At 40.1% G+C, this 13,814-nt stretch overlaps 1 protein-coding gene across 1 annotated transcript in view; it reads left to right on the forward strand.

Moving 5' to 3' along the window:
• Positions 1-13,814, forward strand: part of LOC131592121 (potassium voltage-gated channel subfamily KQT member 1-like) — a 492,490-nt gene that overhangs the window by 7,319 nt on the left and 471,357 nt on the right. Inside the window, exon 2 of the mRNA XM_058863404.1 lies at positions 12,741-12,816. Within this exon, the coding sequence (XP_058719387.1) occupies positions 12,741-12,816 (76 nt within the window). The remainder of the gene's footprint in view (positions 1-12,740; positions 12,817-13,814) is intronic.

Genomic DNA, 13,814 nt, shown 5'->3' on the forward strand with positions numbered 1-13,814 from the left:
TAGAAGCTCAATTTTGTAATAATCTGAGCAATTAATATACATTAACATCTGTCTCCAAAGGCTAATATTGTTTCTGTACTGAAAAAAAATACTGTAGCCTGACATTGCTATGGTGCTATTGTGGGAATTTGGTTATGCTTTTGTGGAAAAAACTCCTCTGTTCTTACAGAAACCAGCAAAACAAAAAGATATTCCCTGGTGTTAATGTTACAATTGCTCATTGACTTGTGTTCTCCATATGGTAGTAAATTCAAGAAGAGAAGTGTTTCATGTGTCTCTCTGATGATCAAGTTGGCATTAACTTAGTGGATGTATTCGCACAGTATCATTATATGCATTTGTTTTTTCCTTTTTCTGTTACTGAGCCCAAGAAACATTATTTAATGAGGGAACTCATAGTACTCAAGTTAAATAATGTTTCTTTGCATTTTGAATGGTGGTTGGAATTTTCTGTTCCCTTGGAGGCATGTCCTAAATCACATGCCAAAACCTACTGACTTTTGTGTTACAATCAAGGTTGGTGATAAAAGTATCAGAATCCTCAACATTGAAGTCATGATGATGGACTGTTTTTTTCACTGTTTAAAGAACTGATTATGTCTCTTCTAGAAATTCTAGATCAGCTATAGAATCAGAATGGAAGATTGCAAGATATACAGAGATAAAAACAAGAGAAACACAGAAGCACAGACATGAGTTGAAGATACAGGCACTCAATGGAATGAAGGAGCTTAAATCCCAGGAAAGGCAGGGCATTGAATAAAAGGTTTCAGTAAGATCAGTGCTGCAGGGGATTTTAAGGGATGCATGAATGCAAATTGTCAGTTCTGAAGTACTGACAGATAAACTCCTAGAAAAAGCAAAATTCAGATCTTAGTGCTCTTCAAAGAATAGCAATTAAGTTAGGCTGTCAAATGTTTGGAAATGTGAAGTGCTCCTTACTAACAGGAGCTGTGAATGCTTTATAAATAACATACAACAGCTTGGCTCACTGGATCCAAAAAGCTGGTTTCAAGTGGGAGATTTTTTTGTAGGCTGTGTGGCTCATGCTGTGGTTTGAACAGCATTGGTTTTAGCTGTTGATCCAGTTCTGTTTGTGATGAATTCTGTATATGAAGGTGACTCTATTTGTAACTGAAATTTTAAATTAAAATACAATAGGTGTTATAGAAATATTGACTTGTTATTTTTAATAGGACCCAGGAGGACAACTTCATGTTATGTGCGATGGAGCTATTGGGCATTTCTGGGTGCAGTCCAGAAGAGATAGCTGAAAAAAGATATCCTCAGTATATCCATGCGATAGGTGGAATTTTTCTTTGGTTGAGGGCATCAAAGTTCTGAAAATATTTAATTCTGGGGTAGAAAAAAGAAAATCAGATATGGCCAAATTCTCTTCTAGGCATGCTCCCTGTTAGCAGAGTCCAAAGCTAGGCAGGTTTTCATTAGAACCTGTCTGGTCTCCTTCCCCACTTCTGCTGAAACCAACACATTCCAGGACTCTTTCTAATTTTAACAAATTGGTATTTTCAGCAGAAAAATTGTCCCTTTACCAAAATTTTCAACCAACTCTAATTTGTATATTATCACATATAGATAAGCACAAGACCTTTCAAAGACACATCAAACCTCATGAGCCTGGAAACAGTTTTATGAGAGAACTGAGTGACATCAAAACTTGCCAACAAAGGCACATGGACAAACCTTCTCTTCCTTACTTAGAAACTCCTTTGAATAACAAAATTATGTAAGGACCAGGAGTGAGGTTTTATTCAGACCAGCAGGAATGTTTTACAGAAGCACATGGCTAGTCAACATGGGACAGTAGAGTCCCATATAGAAGAAAGTGCTTCATTCACTCAGGAATGAGAACATGCACTTTTAGAGTATGAAAAAAGAAAAATGCTTTCCTTAGTTTTCCTGCCACAAAATGACCAGTTAAAATAGAAAGCAGCCCATGCTGCTGGAGTCCCTCAAAGAACTTTCTGCTAAACTCATTTATTGTCCCTAACAACAGGCTGACTTAAAACTTTTGGTCTCCTTTAGACAACTTTCTAGTCTGTCATCCAGAAAAAAGCTGAAGCTCCAATGGGTGTAGTTGCACATAGATTTACTTGTACATATTAGCCTCAATTCAGTCCATTTTTCTTTTAAGTCCAGCTGAAGCAACTGCATTTCTTTCCCCATTTGATCGTAGGCCAGAACATTTTGACTTCTTATCTTACACTCATGGAACAGTTTGGGTTGGAAGGGACCTTACAGATCATTGAGTTCCACCCCCTGCCATGGGCAGGGACACCTTCCAATAAACTAGGCTGCTCAAATCTTCTGGAGAAACTAGCCAATAGAATAAAGGATTATCTAAGGAATCTGAAAGGCAGGGTTTCCATGTACTTTCTACTGGAGACACGTAGAAGCCATTTGTAGTTATCTACCTAGAGGGCTTTCACAGAGTGAAGAGAGGCACAGAAGCTCAGTTTTGAGGAAGGAACAGAACACAGCTGGCTGTGCTAAAATCATCAGCAGCCCACGGCTCAGGCCTCTCAATACTACAGAGCATAAGTTCCAATAGCTTTTCCATTAAAAAAAAAAAGTTGATTTGCTTTCATTATAGAGCTCATATTTTTCTAAAAGTGTTTTTTCCTCTAAACAAAACTGCAGAGTCAACAAAGTTTGGTAAAGCCCAGAAGGCCACAAAGCTACTGTTTTGTACTTGGTTGACAAGGAGTATGTTTCTGTCGGTGAATTTACAAGTTTGTCCCTTCCGCACCCACCCCTTTTTTGTTATCCAAGAGAGAACACTCCCACAAGCATCTCATATATCAGCACTTCAAGTACACTTAACTGCAAGAGAGAAACGCAAAGCCCCACATGCACAGTTTTTGCTAGAAATTGAATTATTTGCTGCAAAATTTAAAGGGAGGATTTATGACTACTCCTCCTTTAAGAACTTCCATTAGTCTTGTCTTCTATGGAAATTAAGTTTCTTGTAGCATGACCTTGAAAAGTTTCACTCTGGAGAATATGCTTGAGATCATTTTGCTCTTAGTGCTAAGCTCCTAGTTCCCAGTGTTCATAGGCTATAGTGAAGTGTGCTCATGGTCAATAAATCTATTAAACAGAACTTGTCCCTGGTTACAGCAGCAACAGAAACACGTTTTTGGTCCCACCAGCTTCTCTCCAAAAGGAAGTAATGTTTAAGAGGACCAGGACATAAAGAAGCATGAATTTTCCTTTAACATGACTGCCTCTTTAATCTGATTAACACACTGGATGAATTTAAGGATGATAGTCTAAAAGCATTGATGAGAAAGTAGTTGTATTTTTGTGTATACCTGAGGCTTGAGGAACTGAGGAGAAGTCAAGAAATACTAAAATTTTGCTTAGATTAACAATATATCTCTTGAGAAAGCATGACACTTCTGTGTTAATGGTGTTACATGAGAATCTGAAACCAAAGAGGAGGTTCTCAGATACTCCTCTTTCCTCTGATAAGTAAAGTATTTTTTTTCTGCTCAAAGAGAGAATGAGGAAGAGTCTGCAAATAGGTGATTTGGAATAAATTTCCATTTTCAGAAAAAAAAAATGTTGAAGGGAAAGAATGCCAGGTGTTTTGAGAGGAAATACTTCACTATATTTAGTAGCTCTATGGCAGAAAAGGAAAAAAGTATTTGAAGAAGTAACAGCTCAAATTGTTGTTCAACATCCTCAAGAATCACAGAAAGAATGAAAGAGAACAAAGTACTAGAAAGGGGAACCTCAGTTCCTTTAGGATAGGAAAGAGAAGACCAACACTACTAGTTAGTACTAGCAGGTAATTATTTATATCTCTGCCATATTAACTTCCTCCCTTTTAATAACTGTTTTCTATGGATATAAATAACTCCCTGCAAGCAAGTAAACAATCACACCCTGTTTTCTCACCCTTACTGCACAGAGAAGTGTCCTTTGCAGGAGAGAGTATTGGTAACAGGGGCAACATTTAAGCATAAAAGTAAAGGTAAGAAGACTTTCAGAAGCTGTGAAAATAAGCCTCAGAAAAGAAAAAGCAGAGAACTTAGAGCTAGCTGAAGCTTCAAGGCCTGAAAGTAAAGATGCAATAATACAATATGAAACAATAGTTGAGTTTTTAGGCTTGGCCAAGATAGACCCTAAGACTGCAGAAAAATATGCTTACCACAATAGTAGAAAGTTTTAAGCTTAATAATAGAGTATTGTCTATTGTTAATAGAAAGCAAACATTGTTTGAAGAAGGTGTACATGTGTTTCTAGTGATTGGATAGAACAATTTTTTGTAAGCTTCAGCAATATGCTATTGGCTGAAAAAGTTATAAAATGTTCTGTAACAAAGAGATCTTGTGCTGCTTGTGGGAGACGTGGGTTTGTGCCATCTCCTGCATCTGTAGCTGAGACTGGTGCCTGAAATAAAAGCTTGTGACACGTCATCCGGCAGTCCTGTCCCATTTGTGAAAAAACCTCCAACAGTGGGGAAAGGGGAATTGCTATATGACAAGCTTTAAATAGCTTCACCCCAAGTCAGCAATATGAAACACACATCCATCCACTTGCCTCACCTATAGGTATCCCAAAAATATAAACAGAAATATTTAGGGAGACCTAAATCTCCCAGGATTATGGATGCTAACTGTGAAGCAGGGAGCACAGTGCCTGTGGAATAGCAGGCCACATAACTTTCTCAGTCTTGCCTGAGAAAGTGTCCTGGGAAATCATAAGGAGGAATTAAAACAATCCTCAGAGATAGAAGACAGCCTTGCAGGTGCTGTTTGTCAGTTCCTTGTTTTCTTGCAAGAGAAGGTTGAGGGGTGGTGTATCCCACTGACCAATGACGGTGATGTGTTAGTTCACTAACCAATAAAGTTTTAATTTTCTGTACTTTCACATATTGGTCTATAAAAAAGATCGGAGGTAATAAATCGGGGAGAAACTCTCCTGTTTGACTCCCAAGAGAGTCTGTGTCGTTCTTCTTGCTGTTCCAAATAGAGCGACACAGGATCTGTTTTGTACTTGCAGATGAGACTGGTAGACTTTGCCTTTAGAGGTCCCTCAGTGAGAGGGCCTGCAGTGAGACCTTGAGACAAACCCAGAGGTATTCAGTGAGGAACCTTGCTGAAGGCTTGCATGTGGCACCATGATGTACCCAGCTGTTTACAGGGAATTTGGTGCTCAACCAAGCTTTTTTTCCTCCAGTGTGTTTAGAAAGGTCATTGGTTAGAGCTATGTTTGGCATTCCAGAGGCTGTTAGGAGCAGTCCATGAGGAGCTTTTCTGATTGCCTGAGAGGCAAGAGAGCTGTAGCTTTTTGGATTCTGCAGATCAGCTGGCAATTAATTGAGCTGTTTATCTGTAAGGGTTGACTTGTCAAAGCTAGCCTGCATTGTGGTGTGTGGCCCAGTGACAGTGACAGTAACAGATACTGCTCCACTGAGCTAGAGAAAAGGTGCAAAAGGATTGTTGGTTTCTCTGGGAGTGGATTTACTTGGGGTGCAGGGAGGATGCAAACTTGATGTTTGTTTCCAGTACTTGAGTGCAGCACTTTTGCCATGATTCAGATACCACCTGTGATAAACAGAGACCCTTTTGTTCGACTAAACATGCAGATAGGATATCCTGTAATGTTATGTTCTGTAAAATCAAGATTGTTATTTACCCCTTACTTACTTACGATAGTTACTTACGTATGCATAGTAACTGATGCTTGTATAGCTACTGACGTTTATCATGTCCTTGCTAAGATTCCTTGCATTCCAAAAAATTACTGAGCTAAGCCTTTACAGAGAACAGTGAAGAAAGGTTAAAGGAAGATAAGGAAAAGACCGAACGATCGGACCCATAGACCGATGAAGGCGCATGCGTAGAAAGACCCGAGGAAGGACACGTCACAGGAGAGCCCGGAGAGCCGGACTGATTAAAAGGAGACACACGAAAAACGAAAGCACGGCCGCGGCAAAGCGAGATCGCTTCCCGGCTGTCCAGCGCTGTCTTTTGCTTATTGCTTGCTTGCTATAATTAATAAAACTTCCCTTTATTAAACTTTAACACTCTCTCGAGTGAATTTATAACACCACCTACTCACCAAACTCCACCTGTGGCTTCTTTCCAACAGCCTGTGGTGAGCACTCAGCATAAACTGTTGCAAGTGCACCCAGGGACATCAGCAGCTGTGGCTAAACCTTGGCTGTGGGGCTGCTGTGTAAACCAGGGCTTCTAAATGGTGCCTCAAGGCTCTCGGCTCCAGTCCTGTCCTGCTTCCCCCTCCAGACATACAAATCCAAGGGGAAAGCAGTCCCAGCTTCTTTCACCCTGAGGGTGCGTCCATCCATGAGCTGCTGCCTGGCATGGGTGATCATGTACTGTGAGATCACTGCTTGGATGAGAACCATTTTGGGCTTGTATTTGGTTTTGTATCTACCTTGACACACTTTTGTTATTTTTACCTCTTCAAGTCTATCTGACTCTGGCTGAGAATACCAGAAACTCTCCCTCATCTGTCTCATATTCAGTTTCTCAGCAATTCCAGCAAAGGATAGGCAAATCTACTTCCACGCTGGTTGTGCAGAGTAGTAATTATGTTCTTCCACTCCCCCTCACTTCAGCAGCTTTCTGTGTCCCCATGGAGATGACAGCCTGCCCCCAGCAGGGTTATTAGTGTGTCTCACATCTGTTTGGGATTACATAGGAAAAGAAGACTTGTTTGAAATGTAAAGCACCACTAAAGCAGGAGGTTTCCAGCATTTCTGGGAGCTGATATCAGAAAAGGAGCTCTTGGTATTGGGAAGGTCGTGGTTCTATGCACCTTGTGCACCATCTTCTATAACTCAAAACTGGATGGTAAAGACTGTCAGAGAGCCTGGGGGAAGCCAGCAGAAGATTATCACCTTAAGTGCATTTCTGAGCAGTAGAACTGAGAGTATTGGTTGTTTTGTAGTACTGAACAGATAGCTTTTTACTGTACTTGTACACACTAGAAAAGCATATTTGTTTCTGTGTTCTGTAATGCTGTATGTGCTAGCTGAACAATTTTCTTTTTACTTCCCTTTATTCATGGGGAGAATAAAAAGGAGATAATTCTGTTTAAAATCTGTCAAGATTACATAGCTCTTGTACTACAGATCTCCTCAGCTGCTCCCTGGAGATGTGTTGCTCCAAGACAAGGCAGCCTACAGGCACTCACTTTAATCTGGCCAGATCAAATCCTGAGGGTCTGGGACATGCTGAGATCTGTGTCCACAGGGCCTTGATGCACAATTGTCTGGGAAACTATTAGCACTTTTAATGTCTTTTAACACTTCTTTTTATCTCCATATAAATTGCCTGGCTGGAAAATAAGTATGGTCTTTTCATCACATAAAAGGGGAAAATCGCTGAGATTGGTTTAGGATTTACAACCAAGGGCACGTAAGGGCTGTATCTTTCAGCCATGGCGGACTCAAAAAGAGAATTTTTTTGTTTAATGAAACACATCTTTCTCTAGTGACAAACTCCTTGCAGCAATGCTGCCACCACAATTTGCTGCTGTGCTGTGCAGGAGAACAGGATCTGCAGTATCTGTCTCTAATTCTATACAAGTTGCAGTCCTCTTTTCTACACCTATTGTTTCTGTGCCTCTTTGCTGGGATTAGAGATTATTGGGACAATGTCTTCACTGTAAATTCATGGTTTACTGGTTGACTAGGTGAATGAGCTTGCTTTCTTTTTGTTTTGGGGGTTTGTCCCCCATTGGACCCTAATGTTTAGGGTCTTTTTTTTTTGGTTGGTTGATTGGGAGTTTTGTGTTTTTTGTTTTGTTTTGTTCTTTTGTGGTTGTTGTTGTTGTTCTTGATGCCCTCGCTCACTCATTAATCTGTGCTGATCTTTGGCTTTGTCCCCACTGCAACTGAATCTGTACTCAGTCCATGTGAGCTGCCCTTACTATTCATTAGGAAGGAGTGACACTCACTGGCCAGAGGATATACTGCCATAATTTAAGTGAATTTAAAGGGTCCTTTGAACAGTTCTAGTGTGTGTGATTTGGAAATGGAAAAGAAAAAAAATAATCTCAATACATAAAACCAGGAGAGAAGCAACAATTAGCTCAAAGTTACAAGACCCACAGGCTGTGTTTGGGGGTCCCTTAGTAAAAAAGAGGCACCAGTTGTTCTCCTTTTTACATCCTTATGCACCTACAGCTTGTCTCTCTATAATTTTTTATTCAATTTTTCTGGTAAATGTTTTTTTAATTGCTTTTTCTGAAGCTGTCATAAGGTTAGTTTACCTTTAAGGAAGTTAAAGTTGCTGGGGGCTCTTGAGAGTCTTTTCTCTTGACCAATTATCGGTCATTGCTGAGAATTGACAGCAGTTTTAGCCATTGAAAAGTAGAATCAACTTGTGAACCCCACCTTAAAGTGTACACCCAGAAGTCTGTGGTGCTTGTTTCTTGACTGTGAAGGGTGGTGGAGCTCCGGCTGGCTTTCGGTTCCCTGCCCAAGCCATGCGGCTGGGCGGGGGCCGGGCCGGGCCCGCTGCGTCTCTCGTCTCCCGGCCGGGAGATGAGGCTTGCCCCGAGCTAGGTCGGGCTGGGCCGGGCTCGGCCCGATCTCTGGTTCAGCTGGAGGTTTTGCTGTAACTACATTCACTAGAAAACTGCTGAGTGAAAGAGGAAAGGAACTCTGAGCCTGCAGCAAGCAAAGACAGAGACCACGCTCTCTAAAAGCAGCTATGAAGAACTTTCCATCGCAGACAGCTTCAGCTCTTGTTCAGCAGAGATCACCGAACCATCTACAAAAGCTTGGGCAAGATTTTAACTCTTTCTTATCCAGATGAGACTTGCGGATTAATCTTTTCATCCAGAAAGAGAAAAGGAGAGTGATCAACATGAAAAGAGACTTTATAAACTACTAGTGGCAAGAAAGAAAAGAAACTTCAAGAAAGGTAGAGAATTAAGAAGATGCTTTAATTAAGCTGAAATATCTTTCTGTTAAAACTATGGAGATGGACAATGAAGTCCTGAAAAAACTCCTTTAATTCATAATAGAGTATGGGGAGGAATAAGGTGTTCAAAGTGTAAATTTGAGTAAAAAGTAGAGTAATTGTGGTATAGTGAAGTGCTGAGAGATTTAAAGCCTTGAGAGGCAATGAGAAAACTGTTTCTTAGTGAAGCTCACAGAAGCAGATGAAGAATACTTTTTTGCCTTTGACTAACTTATCCTTAAAAATGCTATCTTCAAACTCATGACCCATAACACATTTCAGAGTGATGTGGAATGGGAGGGGTGGGCTTTAATAACAGTAGCTCTGAGCAGCTGATATCAGAGAAACGAGAAACTATAACAAAAATAGTTTTCTTGTGACAAACTCCATAAATTAACAGAAAGGAACTTCTGTTTCTCTACAGAAACTGAGGAAAAGACTATAAGAAAATTAGAACTGTTTAAACCATCAAAATTATAAGTTTTTGTCTCTGTTGTCATGTGAACAAAAGAATAGTGAGCAGTGAGAAATGAAAAGGTTTTTCTAAAAGTTTATTCTGGTGTTCTTATTCTTGTAGTTTGTCAATAAACTTCTCTTTATTCCTTTTAAGTTTTATGCCTGATTTGCTCTTATTTTAATCCATATCTCACAGCAAAAAAATAATAATTCTTTTTTCCCCCTTGTTTGTTAATTACTGGTTCAAAACCACGACAGAAGCCTAAAAGGAGATATGGTTGAAGATGTAGTGATAATATCTATGTAACAGTACTGGTTTTTCTCTCTGTTTCTCTTAGAGTGGAAAAGGGGTAAAGTGCACTATCATCCCAAAGGTCTTGGTAGAAAATATTTAGAATGTGAATTCTCTGTGGATTTTTATGTGTTACTAGTGAGTGCAGTAAAAGAAAACAAAGGTTTTTTGAGGGGATATAATTGAAATGGCAGGGATCTGGAAGAAATTAAGAGTCTGTACTCAGAGGAAGTGACTGTCTCTTTGTACATCTCTGCTGGAGTTGTTTGATATACTGGTTTCAGGGACAAGCCAAGTTAAAATGTTCCCTTGACCATTGACTGAAGGATAGTCTGAACTGCAGGAGAATTCTGTGGGCCTTTAACACTGTCCTGATGTATGGATAAGTCTGTTCACCTTTTTGTGTCTTTCTCCATGTACCCATCACTGGGATTGATGATTGGAAGTAAAAGATGTCTGGATAAAGAAACTCCCTGGTGGAGCACAACATCCAACAGAGTGAGGTACTCAGTACTAATCTCATATTAAATGTATAAGAAAAAGAGGTTCTTAGGACCCTACTTACCTTATGTTTACACCTGAAGAAAAGGCTAAAGTTCTGCAGTTTTCCAAGCCTAGACCCTTCTACACCCTTCTTCTATTGCTAGTTGGAGACTAGCAATACCCTTATGCTTTGAACCCCTTATCAACTTATTCTTTTCCATTTGCCAAAGGCTGGTTTGTGTTTCATTATCTGTCCTTGAGGCTTTGCTCTGATTTCATTTTTGGAGCATCACTCTCCAGGAATGCTGGGTTCTGTTCCCTCTGCTGGTTTATCTTTTGGGCAGTGCACCAGCTCATTGGAGCAATAAATCCATTTTGTTATGCCTTGGACAGATCTCGGTACCCCCTATAACACAGCACTGTTTTCAGAGATAAACATTTGGGGATGGGAGTAAAACTAGAGAATAATACAACTTGTGCATGTTGAAGCAAAATGAGTAGCAGGGCTGAGTGAAGTGTTGTGGGAACACATAAACCATGAGAGCGTGATTAAGCTCTATCCCAAGCTAAAGATACTCTTACCCTTGACTAAGATGTGTTATCTGGGTCCATTTGCCCTTATATTGTGGATCAGAATAGGTAAATATTGAAGAAATTCAAACTTGATTCAGAGACAGTTGTACATGTAGAGCTCTAAACACTACTTACGATATCTGTTTATTAATGGTGGTCCTGATCTACTCAAATCTCCACTTGTGGTTAAATAGTGTCAGTGGCCTTCCAGAGCCAGAAGAAAGGAAGTGGGACCTTTTGTTTTTCATAATTTCAAATCCACTTTTAGGCTTGAAGAGGTCAGCTGTTGTCTATGTCGTAGCTGGGAAACAACTGTCTCTCCTGTGTTTGCATATAACTTGCAATTTAATTGCAGTGTGTGAATAATCAGAGCAAACATACCAAAAAGTGTTTCCAGTGTTCATTTTCACCTGTTCAGTGTTCCTGGGGATCCCAAGGCAGTCTAAAACTCTGAGGCACTCTTAAAAGAGAAAAAGGAAAGCTGAAGGGCTCCACAGATACCAAAGTTGTCTCATTTTCCCTGGTTCTTGTCGTGGTTTGAACGTGCTGCATACAGAATATTGGCTCAGCCTACCCTCTGAGGCAAACACATTTTGGGAGTTTTCATATCCAAGTAGTTCTCTGCAGTAGTTATTTTTTGTCCTGTATTTGTGTTCTGAGAACTTTGTCTCTCTAGATATATAGATATATACATATGAAGTGCATCTGTGAGTAAATACATGGAACAGGCTGCTCAGGAAGTGGTGGAATCACCATGCTTGGAGTACTTGGAAAATGTGTAGATGGGGCTCTTAGGGTTTTGTGGTGGACCTGGAATTGCTGTATTGATTTGTTTTACTCAATGAGGCCTTTTCCAAGCTAAATGATTCTGTGATTCTGTATTGTGTGCTCTTTTATATCTTTGTGTATACATGTACTGCTGAGCCCCCAGTCTTAGATGGAAAAGTTCCTAGGGAAAGGCCAAAAGCACAGTGTGGGCTGTGAGAAGAGAGGGAAAAGCAAGAGTGAAACAACCTCTGAGCACCGGGGTGAGAGAAGCAGGAGAAAGGGGATGCAGATGCTGCAGGTTCCAGAGCAGAAATTCCCTGCAGCCCCTGGGGAAGGTTTATCCTGAAGGCCTGCGGCTCATGGAAGGGCTCACAATGGAGTAGGGGAGCAGTGTGAGGAGGAGGGTGGAGGGGCAGAGACAAAGTGTTGTAGTCTGACCACAACCCTGCATTCCCCATCCCTCTTTGCTACTTGGGCATGCCTCAGGGAGGGAGGCACAGGAGCAGGGAATTAGGGACACAAATTGAGCCTGGGAAAGGGAGGTCAGGGGGACATGTTTTAGTCTTCTTCCCCACACTTTGTGTAGGACTTGAGGTTTGCTCCTGTCAAGTTTTATGAGATTCCTGTATATCTGTTCTGTAGCCTGTGCAGGCACCACTAACCAGGGGCTCTGCCCTCAAGCTTAGTGACCAAACACCTGGGCTGTGGACTTGATGAGGTGCATTTCATCTCTTCTTCTAGAACACTGATAAAAGTGTCCACTGGGGTGAGATCATGGATAGAACTCCAAAGGAATTAATTTTGTTACCGGTCTCTAGGTTGTACAAGAGTTTTTCCCCTTCCTGATAAGCTTTTCAACCTGTAATTTTCACGTAAAAGCTACCAGAACGAGAATTGCTGAAGTTGTACAGCAATCAGTGAAATATGAAACATTCACTATGACAACCTTCCCTTAGAAACATATTTGATAATGTGACATTTACTTATTGATTTACTGTGTTCAGCCTTCCTGTCATTTTTATTCCATGTTTCTGAAAGCTGAATGAATGCAAAATGATGATACTCATTTGACTAGGAAGAATTGATTGATTAAATACAAAGTATTTGTGATAAAAAAGTTATGTAAATGAAAGAGACAAAAAACTAGATATAGATTTACAGTTAAACTTGACAAGTCACTAAACACTGTTTGTTTTTTTCAGATTTCTCCTGGTGCTGATTTGTTTAATATTCAGTGTACTGTCTACTATAGAGCACATTGGAACTCTTTTCTGGATGGTAAGTGAACTTTTCTGGAAAAAACCTGATCAGTTTGACTAAACCTGAATTGCTTTTGGTGAGCAAGGGAGATAACTGTTAAAAATCCTCATGCAAAGAATGTTACCAGGACATTTAAAAGCGTGCCTGCTTTCATTAAAGAAAGGTCACAGTTTAATGGGGATAATAATTTTCTAGATCCTTGAACTATGAGGACACTTGTTAGATTGCCAGTTTTTATGAACTTGCATTTCCCAAAGTGTATCACTTATAGTGGACAACTGGTGTTCATCAGTCTTAGGTAGCACGGAACAAGATATGCTATAGGAACGAATTTTTAGAATGTGCATTCTCTAAGTCTTAGGATAAAAAGTTAGCCAAAACGTTACTTTTCAGAGGTAGATGATTTCTGTCAGCCTAGTTTGCTACTCTACAGAACAGGAAGGAAGTGCTCCTGTCACACTGCCATCACCAGTGATGCTTGCTTGGTGGGAATCAAAAGTATAAATAACTTGCATAAGGACACTAGACACTGTTCTTCCTTTGTTCCCCCCTGCCTCCATTCACCTTTAGGGAGTGAAAAATGGAAATTAAATATCCTTGATAAAATTGGAATAGATAACTTTCAAACAGTTCCTTGCAATATCTGTATTTTATCCACTCAAATCCTCTGATCTCAGTATGTGATGTTCTCAGTATTCTTATTGTACTTTCTTTTTGCTAAATAGTGACTTTTAATGTGATAGAGTTTGGTTTTCCATCTGATTTGAAAATAAAAATCAGTTACTTCTTTGTTTTCCTATGGCTTAGGCTATATTAAAGTGTACAGCTTTTGCATGCAGTTGACTGAGGCATCATTAGATCCCGGAGTTATTTTGAGATCTTGATTAAAATTAATCCTGTAACAAATGTTGCTTGGCCTTTAAGCCACAATTCAGTGTCAAGCAAAGTGCAGTGTTCAGCCAATCATGTGTGGTCCTCTCCTGCTCCCTGAGATGTGGTGATTGCAGGTCAGCACA

The sequence above is a fragment of the Poecile atricapillus genome, chromosome W (genome assembly GCF_030490865.1).
Source record: "Poecile atricapillus isolate bPoeAtr1 chromosome W, bPoeAtr1.hap1, whole genome shotgun sequence".
NCBI lineage: Eukaryota > Metazoa > Chordata > Aves > Passeriformes > Paridae > Poecile > Poecile atricapillus.